The sequence below is a fragment of the Pleurodeles waltl genome, chromosome 5, assembly GCF_031143425.1.
Source record: "Pleurodeles waltl isolate 20211129_DDA chromosome 5, aPleWal1.hap1.20221129, whole genome shotgun sequence".
NCBI lineage: Eukaryota > Metazoa > Chordata > Amphibia > Caudata > Salamandridae > Pleurodeles > Pleurodeles waltl.
In genome coordinates, this window is record NC_090444.1 from 1,639,648,786 (window position 1) to 1,639,663,773 (window position 14,988).

General features: G+C 42.3%; 1 protein-coding gene across 4 annotated transcripts in view; it reads right to left on the bottom strand.

The window, feature by feature from the left end:
• Nucleotides 1-10,848: 10,848 nt before the first annotated feature.
• CYRIA (CYFIP related Rac1 interactor A) overlaps nucleotides 10,849-14,988 on the bottom strand; it is a 214,066-nt gene continuing 209,926 nt past the window's right edge. For all 4 annotated transcript variants that reach the window (XM_069235965.1, XM_069235967.1, XM_069235966.1 and 1 more), the window contains one exon: nucleotides 10,849-12,789. In XM_069235965.1, the coding sequence (XP_069092066.1) occupies nucleotides 12,726-12,789 (64 nt within the window). In that variant the 3' untranslated portion in view covers nucleotides 10,849-12,725. The remainder of the gene's footprint in view (nucleotides 12,790-14,988) is intronic.

Genomic DNA, 14,988 nt, shown 5'->3' on the forward strand with positions numbered 1-14,988 from the left:
GGTGAAAAAGCGTAGGCAAATGTCCCTGATCAGCTGATCCATAGTGCATTGCCCATAGTCCCAAGATAAGGATACTTGGAGACTAAGGCCCTCATTATGACCCTGGCTGGTGGTGAAGACCGCCACATTATGAGTGTGGCGGCTTGGCCTCTGCCAACCTGCCACATCTCCGCTCATAACGCCAGGGCGGTCGGACCCGCTGGGCCGGAGATGAGCATCTTCGACCCAGCGGTCCACAGAAGACCGCAGGTGACATTAGGAGCTGCCTTTTCACCAGGGTTTCTGTGGCGGTAGCACCGCCACAAAAACTCTAACGGAAAGGCTACCAGTGACAGGGAATTTCTTTCCTGCCACCAGCAGACTCCCCTGACCCCCAACCAGCAAGCACAATACCCATCTCCCATCCCAGTACAGCACCCCCTACCCACCCTCCAGATACAACGCCCCCATCTCCCTCCAGGTACAGCGCCCCCCACCCTGCATCCATACACACATTCACTCACATGCATCGATAGTGCATTCACCACAACACTCATACCCGCATACACATTTACATTCATACATGCACTCACTTCTACATTCATACATGCATACAACTACGCAATCACATATACATGCATACACGCAGACAACACCCACTCTCACACATACACACACACACACACACCTTCCACCCCGTCGGACAATCGACTTACCTGGTCTGGGGAGGAGGTCGTCCGGCATGGAACGGGAACTTCCACCTCTGGCAGCACCCCACCATCAGGTTATCGCCACGCCGTATCATTGCACATAATACAGCGAGCGGAGTCCGTCTGGCGAGGTTGGGCCGGTGGTGGAACTGCCCCAGTGCCTCCGCCTACCTGCACGACTACTGCTGGATTTTCACCCAAAATGTGGCGGAAATCCAACAGTACTCATGATATGGTGGGTGGAAGACCGCCATCACTGGCAGTCTTCTGGCACCCGTTGCTTTGGCAGTCTTGCAATAAGACTGCCACAGTCATAACGAGGTCCTAAGTTTGGGCCTTTTGCACTCTTGTGGGTGGCAAACAGGTTGACTTCTGGAGTGCGCCAAAGCTGGAGGTACTGGTGTAGGACCTGCAGGTGGAGTTACCACTTGTTGATGCATTCTGCTTAACAGGTTGGGCAGTTCGTCATCCACCCTGGGAGATACTTGGCCATTAGGTGAATGAATGGCGGAATCTGAGCAGCAGGGAAAAGGGAGAGCGAGTGGGTGCCCCCCTGCTTCTGAAGGTGGTGGTCATGTCGTCTACCCTGACCAAGACTGCCTTGCCTCGAGTAAGCGGCAGCAAAGTTTTGAGGGCATGCTGAAGGGCTAGTAGTTCCAGGTATTTGATGTCACTTTGCTGAGCTGGAGTCCACACACCTTGTACTGTGTTGTGGTCGAGGTGAGCTCCCCATCCAGCTTGGGAGGCAAACTTGATAATGAAGACTTGTGGAATGGGGTCTAGGAAAGTTCTACCTCGTAACAAGCTGTTGTTGTTCCACCACTGCAGAGAGCAATGGTTGCTGACCATTACCAACACTAGATCTTCCATCTGACCCTCCACTTTTGACCAATGTGCTGAGAGGCACTGTTGCAACTGATATGTATGTAGCTGGAAGTGGGGTACAACAGCGATAAAGCAAGCCATCATGCCCAAGATGTGCATTATGGTTCTTACTGTGAGGTGACATTTTGACTGAAAAAAGGGTACAAGCTGGTCATAGGCCGCGGCCCTTTGAGGGCTTGGGTGGGCCTTGCTGATGACAGAATTTAAAACCGCTCTGAGGAAAGTTGGATCTGGAGGAGTTGGACATGGGACTTGAGTACATTTATGGTAAACTCAAGACTGTGAATTACTGAACTGGTTGTCTAAGTGTGCTGTAGGTGTGTTTTGAAAGGTTTTTATTCAATGCATACAGAGAACAACAGAGAAACAAGAGTACAAAGAACAGAAAAAAAAGCGGAGCAATACATAAGCATAGCTAGTTATGCAGAGAGTTGTTCGTGCTACAGAGCAAGCTTACCAGTAATCATGGGGCATGATAAAACAGGCATCTGGTTCATCAAATCATAAGTGCGAGTAGGAACTGGGGCCAAGGTAGCATACGTCTCTATGACCAGTAGGGCACGTGACTGCTGGGTGGGGGGAGCCCCAGGTAGGAATCAGTTGATAGGCTGTGGGGTGATGGTGTTCGCCTTGAATGCAGTTCCTCTACAGGCACTACTAGTTGCTTGCACTCTTGATCAGCCATTCATCAGGGTAGGGGGAAAACATGGATGCATAAGATCCTTAAGTAAGTGGCCACCACTACCAGGCACTTGGTGAAGACCACTGGGGCAATGGTGGAATGCCAGCACTTACCACATACAGAAGGTAGCATCAGTGTATGAGGTGGATGGCGAAAAGAAGTAGGCATTCTTGAGGTAAAGTGCAACTACACTGTCACCCTGTTGGATTAGATGTATGGCAATGCAATGCTATGTAGAAATGTTCATTGAGAACATATCTGTTGCGGGGATAAGGTCCACAATGGGTCTGAGACAGCCGCCCTTTTTGGTGATAAGGAAGTAAAAAGATTAAACACCTTTGCCCAGCTGACAGTCGGGCACTGGCTTGAGGATGTCCTTTAGAAGGAGTGCTTGGACCTCATCCTCCAACAGACACAGATGCTCACTGCTGAGATGGTGTTTGATGGGCGATATTGAGTGTTTTGTGAGAAGTTCTAGACAATAGCCATACTGAACTATACCTAATACCCACTTGTATGATGTAACTTCCTGCCAGCAGGAGAGAAAATCCTGGCTCCTTCCCAAACAGGTGTTGTGTGGTAGAAGAAAGGGAGAGAGTCATTGTTTGGTAGCAGAGGCTCATTTTCCAGATCCTCCCTTGCCTCGGTCTCTGTTATTTCAGTACAACCTTTGGGAGAATCCCCTTTGAAGCTGCTGGTGGTAGGCCTGATGTCTCCGATATGAAGCTGGGGTGTCTGGGGAGGTGGTCTTACTGCCTGCTTTATACTACTGTCTCTGAAACAACCCCTTGAAACTGGATGTTTTTTCGCCCTTATACCCACCAGGATTAATATCTTTTGTTAAAAGGTGTACTTTAGGCCATTCTTTCACAAACATATTTTGGGGTACAATTGTATATAAGGAACTGAAGTCAATCGTCAATTGGACACTTCTCCCACGCACCATGAAATTTGCTGTTGGCCTGGGCGGTCTAGATACATTACCCTTCCCATAGCAAACATTCATTAACTAAATCGGAACGCAATTACTCTGTAATTGAGAAAGAGACATCGAATGCCTCATGGGGCATTGAATATTTCAGAACTTCTATTTGGGGACGGAAAATAATACTTCGTACTGTTCATAAACCATTGTTGAGGGTACTGTCACCAGGGGGCGCTAACAAGGTGTCACCATGGCTAGCCAGATTAGCCGCAAGGTTACAGGAACACCAGTTTGCCATTGAATACCTCCCTGGATGGCTTAATATCCAGGCAGATTGTTTTATCTTGATTGCCTTTGGATTGGCAGGAGGTAGATGAACGTGTACGGAAATATGAAAATGAAGGAGCGGTGGCGAGTGTTGAAGATGTAGAATGTGCTCAAGGCGTGGTATCGCGTGAGGAGTGATGTGAAGGAATGGTGAAAAATGAGTAGATGAAGGGAGTAGTCAAAATTAACATGGGAGGAGAGAGAAGAGAGAGTACATTGAATGTTCAGGTTCAACTGTATGTGAAGGTTCTGGAGGAATTGTCCCTTGTTGCAAAGGACATTGTGGTGAGAGGTGATAGATTTGTAACTCCAGTGGGTGTAAGATACAAGCTTTTCAGAGTGGCTCATGAGGGCCATTTTGGCAAAACATTAACAAAAAAAGATTGAAGGAAAATCTTTGGTGGCCAGGAGTTGATAATGATGTTAATAGTTGGGTTGAAAGGTGTGTTGATTGCGTGGAGAGTGAAAAAAGATTGAAAGTGGGTAAACAGAACATAATGGGAACTATACCTGATTCCTGGTGTGGTGTGGCATACTTTATGCATGGATTTCATTGGGCCATTGAGCGGTTTGCATGAGATATGTGGTATGCATTAGTAATGGTTGATGTTCATTCAAAGTGATTGATGGTGAAATTCATGAAGGAGGTCACTACTAGAGCGGCCATTAGGATAATGCAAGAAATATTTCATGAGGAGGGTTGCCCAGTGAAACTAATTATGGACAATGGAACAAAGTTAGAGTCTCATGAAATGGAAGAATTCCTTAAACAGTCTGGGATCCACCATTCCCGTACTGCATTGTACAATCCACAGGCTAATGGTATGGCAGAAAGGTGCAATTGTATGGTGAAAGGAATCATTCAAATGGCAGTAAGGGGTGGCAAGAATGTACGTACCATGGTAAATGATTTAGTATGGGCTTATCGTTCTACTACAAACAGTGTTACGGGTAAAATACCATTTGAGAAAATGAGAGGTAGGAGACCACGCACAAAAGTTAACTCACCATGGGTGTCATCAGTGTTAGAAGAAGGAAGCTTAGTTCAAAGGAGTGTAGGAACACTGTTGTTGGATTGGGAGAAAGATATCAAGAGGGGAGATCTGGTGAAAATAAGATCAGGATGTATAGGAGGAGGTTCTACAAAATTCAGGGGACCATATGTAGTTAAAGATGTATGCGAGTTCCATGTTGTTTTGGAAAATGGGGAACAAAAGGAGAGTAGCTTTGTATAGCAGAGGCAACAGAGAGGGGAAAAGAAAGGTGAACTCTGAATGGTACAGTAGTTTTTTTTACTCATGAGTGATTGAGGACCTATTAAATAATAGAGAGGTTGGTGGAGAGGAGGGTGTTCGGTCACAATCTAATGTCCAGGAGGACTGGGCGTCGGGGGTTGGTCTGAGAATTGATGACCACAATGTAAATGCAAAGAATACTCAAACAAAAGGAGTAAGGATAAGGACTTGTAAACCCCCAGAGGATTTACGTGATTATGTTATGTTGAGTTTGTTCAAATGGGAAAAAGAAAAATGGCCAAACAATAGAAGATTATTTAAACCAGTGTGTAAACATAGTTTGTAGTTTTATGTAAAGTGTTTTCTAAAATGCGTGTTGACACAGTTTGTAATTTTGCTTGTATTGTGTTTGGTAGAATTCCTTTTTCCTGTTCCCTTGACTTTCCTTTATAAAGGAGGTGGATATGTAGTGTTGTGGAATTCTCGGCTTGCAACGCATGCCGAGAATTCTACAATCTGGAATGGAATAGGAGCTTGATGGGCGAGAGACGTTGGTTGGAGTGAAGGGCTGGAGGTTGGCGAGGGAATTGTTTGTCTTAAGTTACAACCGTGTGGACTGAATAAGTATACTCTTTGGAGGACACTCATTTGTGTCGCAAGTCATTGCAGCTCTCTTTACAATAACCTAGTTGGATACAGATCTGATTCTGTGTTGCCTGGGGGATCGAAATTATAATTGTCTCATGGGTCATCTGTAGGCAGCAGGTTGCAGGGTGTATTGTAGGGTTCTGCGGGGCGCATTGGGCTGGTTTCTTATATGAGAATAAGGTGAGCCTCTCTGCCAAGTAGGTAAGAGGGGATGTCTGTGGAGGAGGTGGTAATACTGGGGGGAGGGGAGTTGGAGAGGAAGACAGGAAAAAGGAGGTGAAGGAAGAGGAAGACGTGGTGGAGGGGGACAAAAGAGAGGGCTGGTGACATGGTTCTTATGCTTCTTGAACTAAGAAAGTGGGGCAGGTTACAAAGCTATTTCCCTCCTCAAAAGTGAGCTTCCTTTTCCACAACAAAGTCTGTCAGCTCCAACGGAGGCTCTGTAGTGTGATGCTGTACTGGAGGATAGGTTGCCCATTTTCTGCATTCAATGAGACAAAGATATGGGGATCATGTCGCCATCCAGTTATGGAGTAGGCGAGATTTCCTCCGGTAGAGCTTTTTGACATGAACCCCGATTGGTCATTATGAACAAGGGGAGTGATGATTCTTGAGAGCCTAGTGGCAAGCATTGTGGCTAGGACCTTGGTTTCAATATTAAGTAGGGAAATCGGGCGATAAGATCCACACTTAATAGGGGGTCTTCCTCAGTTTATGGATGACTACTTTTGTGGCCCTGCACAAATCGGGTGGTAGGATCTTCTCCTGTAGGATTGTCACAAATAAGTTAAGCAGGTGGGGTGCCAACAGATCTGTTTCCAGTATTGTTGATTCATTATTGTCAACAAAGCATTTGGGCAAGGGGCACATGCCTCAAAGAGGGACCGAGGGCGGAAGACCAGTATCTGGGTAGAATCACAGTCACTGGCATCTTGGAAGTTCTTAATACCCGTTTTTCTCATCATACTGAGGAACAACGCTGTCCCTTTCATCACAGTAATCATTGTATAAATCAAAGTCAAAAAGATTATTGAGCCCTGCCATATGGTAAAGGCAAGGTACTAGAGTTGAAAGGACTATGTACTGCTTGTCTGCTGGTCGAAGCCAGGTGCGATCTCCATCAAGGTACATTTTGCATGATGTGCTCTACATCCTCTTCCGGCACCTGCAACGGGGTCTATAAAAACGGAACTGGGACAGGCAGAGGAGATGGCATCGGAAGTAAAGTCAGCACCGGAGTGGGTACTAAACTCAAATCTTTGGGGTCCCAAGTTACAACAGAGGGAGCCAATAAAGTGGTAAATATATGCAGCATGTCCACTCTGAAGGCTTCTACTTGCTAATGTGTCGCACATAGGCATGGGAATTCAGGTTGTGCCAGGACCAAACACTGGATAAGCTCTGATGGAGATTGAGAGGAAGATAGGGAGGCACACACACAGCTTTGTGCCTTTTTTGAACCCTGAGAGTGGCGGGGAGGGGACTATTCCTGCTTCGACAACTTGTGATTTTTCTTCAACCTACCTGAAGACTTTGACCACAATAATCTGCTGCAGCAATGACTTTGGGGCAGGAACAGGGCCTTCCTTTCGGACTGATTATGGAGTCTTCTCTGATTCAAACTTCTCATTATCTTTCAAGAATCTTGCAATATAACAGATGGATCTGCTATCAAAACTGGATTGTAAGCATCCCATGATATCACTGGAAAGTTTACTCACCCAGGTTATTCAGAAAGTATTGACTGGTCTCTTCTCCGAGAGCCGATTTATGCTCAGTGCTTAGAAACCTACCAAATGTTAAACTACCACACCGTTAGATGTCAGATCTCATACTCCATGATCATTAAGCTCACTGGACGATAGTGCGTGAGCAATCTCGCATACACAAGGTCCTTGTCAAATTCACTAGCATCAGCCATTCGAGAGCAGGATCTTGTGGATGACTTTCACGGAAATCATCAAGTAGGTAATCTGCCGTGTTACTCGCCTTAAACCATAATGCATCAAATAATAGCAATTTATCTTCCTCAACTGAGTTTCTTGAAGCATGAGGACGTCAGGGGCATATCATTTCGCCACCTTCATTACCGCAACCCCTATGACCTGCTTTAGAAGTCCATTGACAAGCCATGTTATAAATTTGATACCCACTGAGGTGGAGCATGATCATGTCGTCATCTTTCTAGATTCTGCCTCACTAGTCAAAAGTACCTCTTGCTGTACTTAAACGTTTTATGGCCAATCAAACAATAAATGAAACCAATAACCTTTAATGGTCTTCCTACCATCCCACACTTCTAATTGCGAAGCATATATCGCAATGATCTGAGTGGTCAGGTCGTCCCCAGTCTGAAGGCAAGTCACTGATGGTCTCTTGACTAGGTTTCCCAAGTTAATTTCCATCAACTTCATTCAAAAAGTTTAGTCCAACAAAGGGGCGGGAAGTGGTGTGCCTAATTTCAATTGTTTTCTCCTCATCTTCTATTGTGGTCACTGTGCATAAGGGCATCACTCTCCCTTAAGGGGGTCCCTTGCTAACGTGCAATACTTAGATTACTAGCTGGAGTGTTTTCTTTCTAACCTCATGGTGAATGCAGTGTTCTATCCTTCCAGGGTTTTCTTGAGTAAAGCCTACTAGTTTGAGGTTACCACCTCAGAACACACATCAATTGTAGTAAGGGATGTACAGTGTTCCAGTTCTTGTTGCAGTACATCTCAGTGGTCTGTCATTAGGGTCAGGTGCTGTGGCCTTTCATGTGGGTAGTGACCCCTTGTCAGTTGAAGTCATAGTGTGTGCAGGTGTGATGTCGGACAGCAGCAAGGTCATGTTGATTCTCTTGAATTGTTAACATCCCGCTGCTTTCACCCTGCTCCGTATGTCTCTTCCACACTAGTTCTACTGAGTTCTGTTGTCAGGATTGGCCTATGTTGTCTTTTATGATCTTTCATATCCTTAGTACAGTCCCAGGCTAGTTTGGTATTTTCAACAAAAAACCCTTCTCTTGGAGCATTATTCAGTTTGGCAGGGCCACACAGCATGTATTTGAGTCCCTTCGCTCAAAATGTTTTCTTAAGCTGTTCAATGATTTGCTCTGTTGCTCTACTCGCTTGATAGTCTGGAAATATCACAGTCTTCTTACACTTGCAGTGGATACATTCCATGTCTCCTGCAGCCTGTAGGTAGGCATCTTGTTCTCTGTAATTCAGGATGTGTGCTGTAAGTGGTCACACTCAGGCTCCAGGTCGGGAAGTTGTGGGGTCAGCACCAGCTGGGCCATCTTAATTACAAATCAGGTGGAAAGTTGACGCTCTAGAAGTATCTGTTGGAGCCAATACACGGTTAGTGCTTTCCACATTTTCTGGGAAACCTAAATCTCTAAAGTGAAGAGCGTCTGCCATTAGATTCTGAGAGAACACACCTCAGCATATCATTGTCATTCAATTTTTTTCACCAATGAAATCAATCCATTCAGAGGTGTTTTTCAATAACCAAATGATGGAGAATCTAGGATACAGAGAATTTCAATGGAAATTTCTTAGCCTGCCAAAAAAGCAGCTCTGACACAAATCCAGGGGAACTGTGAATGTACATAAAGTATGTAAACTGTGATAAAATTAAGCACACTTTCAACACACTCATCCACTTAACCAGCACATTTCTCAACATTTGGGAATCATACACCCTTTATACATGTTTCAGGCTTGAATCTGGTCCATGACTCCATAAAGCTTAGAGAATTAAGCTTAAGCAAGCAGAGAGATAAAGGTAGTTTTAAAAGTGAAAAGGAGTGTGCAGAAGAAACACTGCCACTAAAGAAATACATTAAGGACTTTAAAACAGTACAGATAATTTATTAATTTGAAAACACTGATATTTTTAATTAAAACACAATAACAAAGCAAACATTATTCTGCCTACTGTCGCAAGCTTTAGTATGAATAAATACAATTTGAACACAGCGGTTTTGTACCAAACGTCATTTATTTTCATCTCACACAAACTTATGTACAAAGAAATGAAACCAGCAAAATAAATGCAACAACCCCTGCAAACTACATAATTACTTTTCAAACAGTGCTCAACTTTACACAATATTTTCATTAAAGATAGTTAGCTTAAGATCTCCAAGTATTTGGTTCTCAAAAAGAGGTTTCTTTTGAAAACAAGCCAGGCATGCTGTGTCTCAAACTATGTAAATTGGTGTGGGGGACCATTGATAAGCAACCTGCACATTTGGCATTAAAATGTGAAGTTAAATATTTACTCTTGATTGTAACAGCAGGTACTGTGGTGTGGAGCCCCAGCAACCCCAACAAGCTAAAATATGTTAAAAGAGACTACACTCGGCATTGACAATAGCATAGTTGTATTGCTTGGACCAGTGAATGTACTACATTGTGTAAGCGATTCTCCTTCCAAATGACTAAGGTTTGGGCAGCTGCCTGGTTTCATTACACATTCATGGCTGTAAAAATACAAATATTGGCCCATTTTCTTCCTGATTTAAATGCGTAAGGGGGCGTGGGCACAACTCCCTCATGTCTAATTTGAGTGTTTTTCTCTTGAAGCACTTTGAGAACAGGTGGGTGTGACAGAATAGAGGCGGGTGTGACAGAATAGAGGCAATGTTAGGTTTTCTTTGAATGAAAAAATTGTCACTCCACAATACTTGCTACCAATTAGACAAAGTATTTGTACTTGGATTCACTTTGGGGGTCGTCTGCCACCCCTATAAAACTAAAAGGTGGCATAAAGCCTAGACTGGGAGATAGAAGCCTATTATCCTGACATGGCACATGCACCTGAATCTTTCCAATCTTTCCTATTAGCCTATCCTCCACAGGAACAAACTCCACAATTTAAACCTCCCGCCCCCGGCACTATAAAACCAAACCTGGTTCTAGAATGCCTCTGAAATACTGATGCAGATCAACTTGTGGAAGATTGAATAACAAATCCAGAACTAACTAAATTGGACTGAAATGCGTTAAGACCAGGCCCACCAGGTTAGCACGAAGGTGGAATTTTTTTTTACTCTCATTTTTGACACACTGATAATGTAAAGCACCCCCATCCGCAATAATTCTCACCCTGATCTGTCAATGTTAAATAAACGTTATATTTTTCTACTCTGATCTGCTTCCTCTTCCCTGCAGTAGTAACACAAAATGATTTTTTTATATATAACCTCTGAATATGCAGCTATAGCCCAACGGGTAAGGATTAAAACACTCTCAGGTAACAAGTCAATTTCACAGGAGTTCACAACACCTCCAGATAAACATAGTGCAATTCTTCCCAGCCCCTGAATCTTGCTCTTCTTAGGGTTGCCTGAAAACAGAGTAAACACTTGTATCCTCATGTGCACGTCAATGCAGACAAGGACTAATAACTGGCGAGTAAGGTCACGGCACAAGACATTATCCAAGCAAACAAGGGCAGCACACAATAAAGCAGAGTTTGAGCTACACACTTTATTTGTAGACTTGTTTTTGTAAAATATGACATCTTGGATGCTATTAGATTTTTCTGCAATATAATATACTCTGTTATCAATGTATCATCTTTTGTGCTTTAACTGTAACGAACAATGATAATACTATGCAAGTGGTTTCAGGTCTTAAAATAACATGCTGTAAACAGAAAACGAAATTCAAATCCAATCATTTCCAACTACTTAGGTAGACATTCAGCCTTTCTGTGCTTATATGCAGTATTTCTGTGCTCTCGAAATAATCCATTTGCCTATAAGGGGGTTGTGCTAATTCAGCATCTAAACACAGAAGGGTAAATTCATTAATGCTTGTGACGGCGTAAATGCAAAATGTGCCTTTTTAATAGTGAGGCACATAGCGCACCTTCCCGCATCACTAGCCCTAAGCGAACAGGTCATGGTGCAATGATATTCATCATCATTGTGCTTTCTAAACATGCATCCTGATGCAGGCCTTTGACTTGCATCTACTTTGGATATGCACAAATTGAAAGGCCATTCACACAGAGGCCATACATTTCTAAACCCTTATCTTTAGTGGTTCAACTCAGACTAGCAAGTGAAGGGTACTGGTAATGTAGTTATTTTATACAGATTTCCTTTCTGGTGATTTGCTCTTGTAAGGAACAACCTACTATACAATGGAATTACTGAGTCGGGTGCAGAGCCCTATTTTCCCTGTAGGGTTCGATACCAGACCCGCAGCACACAGCTAGCCATTAAGGCCAAGCGCACCCCCCCGCCCCTCTTCCCTCTTTGTGCACAAGGGGAAAAGGGGAACATTTCAGCAATCCAGCCAGCCAGCCCCCAGGTGAACGGCAAGTCCAGTTTGCTTTGTTTACAAATATCTATATGCCACTAGTTGTGTTGCAAAGACTTGCAAAAATCGGAAACAAATTCAGTAAAAAATGTAGTCCAGATTTTAGTTTGTTATACTCAGGCAGATATCTGGAACATTTTGTGCATCAAATTTACTTCATTATTTTCATGTGTGTAAATGTACTATTAGCTCTGACATCCAGAATCATTCAAGCTTGCCAATATACAGCTAAATACCTGAAGAGGTACGGGTAGCACTACAGAGCTGAGACAACAGCGAATGACCAATGAAATAAATATCTGAATGAAGGATGTGTATGCCCAGAAAAGGCATGATGCATAGTCTCTAAAATCGGGAAAGATGCCATCCCCTTCTACGCTTCAACACACATATATTAGCAGCTGTCCAAGAAGTAGCACACAACAAGGCCGCTTGTCCAAATCAAGAACTTGTTGGATAAACTGACCAATCTGAGAAAGGCAAGAAGAGAACGAACCAGAGAAAAACAGGAAACAATAACATGTTAATTACCGATAACAATTCTGTAGAAAACACTGAACATAAATGAAAGTTAAATTTGCACTATTTCGTCATTTACAGTTTAGCCACTTTGAGCTCGAGCCCAGAGTGACATATGAAGCTCATCACCTTTTATTTAACCTGAGACTAACAATTTTACAATAATGTTAAAAATTTGATATTCTGGAAACAGCACTTTAAAAATGTGCCATAAAAAAATAAAACATAAAAACTCATAAAACAATCATTAGACAGTTATAAATATAAGTTTAAGTACATCAACAAAAAAACATTGCTTTGCATTTGACATATAAGGCTATTGTAAAATGTGTTGTGCTATGGACCAAGAATCAGGTTACGCCTACAGGACTATACATTTCAGTGACACCAGGGGGTGGTTAGGTAAATACGCACAAGTATTAACATCAATCTGTATTACATTATGTAAACATATACATCTTCTGAGGTCAGTAAACAGATCCTCTTCTCTCGCGGGTATTATTGAAGCATAGCTCTGATCTGTTTTGAAGTTGATTCATCATTTAGGTGCTTTGTAGTGAACCTAAGTTGAAAAAACAATGCCAAGGTTAGCTAGTCATTTATTTTTTATAGAGCAAACAGGTGTGATGCCAGCTTTTACTTCACACCCAAAAAGTAATACGTCATTTGAAATCTCCTAGAGCCTGATTCACAAACTTTACAGTAGATGCAACTTAGAGTGGAAAATTTGCCAGAGCAGTCGATTTTCCACAGTACAAAGTTATGAACGTGCCGAAACTTGGTCTTCGGCAAGGTGCTAAATAACTTTTAAATGAGTGATGACTAAAAGAAAACTACAAAAGCACGTGTTCTGCCAGGAAAATTATCAAATGAAATTATTTGTCTGGTAATGGGATATGCAAGAAAAAAACGTTTTAGTGAAACACCATCACAATGGTATCGAGCACGACAAACAACTGGAGATTCTTGACCATAGTGTGTACTTTTTATATATAAAGCATATACGTTTCGACGTATTTGTATACAGAGACTGATGTGCCAGACAAAATGGTGCTCCAATTAATGGTGTTGTGAGTAGTGATAGTTGCATAGAAAAATGAAAATAATTTATTTTGACTTTGTAAAAATGTGCATAAATTGCTTGTTAACAAATTATATTTTAAAAATAATTATGATAAAATATTGTAATTATGTATAACTTATAATACATAGGGAAACAAATATTTACTTTACGTGGGATTTTTGTATACAGATAGCACTTTCTTTGAATTAAATATTTAGTCAGTTTAAATATATTAATCTAAAATTAAGTCAATAGTGTTGTAGCACTTCTACATTTTTGTTGTAAATTAAAGAAAAATATATGAAATTAATTTACATTAATACTTTTAAAAAAAAGTTTAGTTTAATAAACTTTTAAAATCTTTCCTATACTTAACCACAATGAGAGCTCCACCCGGGATAGTAGAGATCGCCCTTTGGTAAAGTACAGGGAAAAGTAAAGTTCTTTAAACTTGGGGAAAAAACAACAGTACAAATATTTTTACGTTCGGCAGAAACGCAAATCAATTTAAAAAATGTAATTGCAATATTAACAATGCTACAGCACTATTAACTTCGTATTCAAATGTATTCATTGTTTCAGCTTACAAATGTAAACTGTCAATATAAAATACATATTACAAAAGTAAAAACAACATTTGGCAAAATCTATTACCTATAACATTCCACAGGAGTTCCATGTTTTAAACTATGAATACGACTGAATATTATAACCCGAGTTTACATGCCCTGGCCTGCTTCTTAGAAGAACCAGGGACTGGGACGCTGCAAACTGTCCTGTGTCTGCAATGCTCGTTGGGCAAGGGTCCTAAGGAGAAGATTAACGAGACCTATGTATTTCTGAACAACTGCCAAATGTTTGCAGTGATCAGCTTTTATGGGTTCTAAGGAGGAGATTATTGAGACATCTGGCAGGCATTTAAAGGTACTAGAAGGCAGAGTCTCCTTCAACCAAGGATTAGAGCAGTGGTTCCCAACCTGTGGTCCAGGGACCCCTGGGGGTCCGCGAAGACTCCTCAGGGGGCCACAAATGCTTAGAAAATTAATTAATATTAGCAGATTAGGTCTCCAGCTTTCAGTAAAGCCTCTGTGGGGGGGGTCCCCGGATTCCAATAATGATTCAGTGGGGGTCCCTGGATTCCAGTAATGATGAGGATTCCAGTAATGATAAAGTGGGGATCCACAGAAGTCAAAAGGTTGGGAACCACTGGATTAGAGGACATACTGCCTTCCTGCGTTAAGCAACCCTTGGTCCTCTTTTTGAGCTTTGACTTTTGCTTTGCCACATTCAGAACGAATAGCATGTGATGAGATGATCAACTGACAACCAAACATCTAACATTTATCGTAAACCACTAAAGCATTTCAAGAATCGACACTAATCAGTGCATGCTGCCAGGAAGGAATCAAGTGGAACCCAACTGGACTTAAACTGGCAGCTTCATTTCTTAAGCCTCAACCAACAGAGAAAGTGCAGGCCCTTGGTTATTATAAGATAGGGTCTAACCACAGACACCGAAGTTGAAAGCCCATTCTGTGGTCATGCGGAAAACATCTTTCTATGTTGCTACCATCGCTTAACAAATGGAGGTGATGGAAGAGGTAGCAATAGAAACACTGATAAACTAACTAGTCCTAAAGGAACCATATAACAGCTCAGCAATGTGAGCTCAATTTAGAGAAGTACCTAAAGTGATAC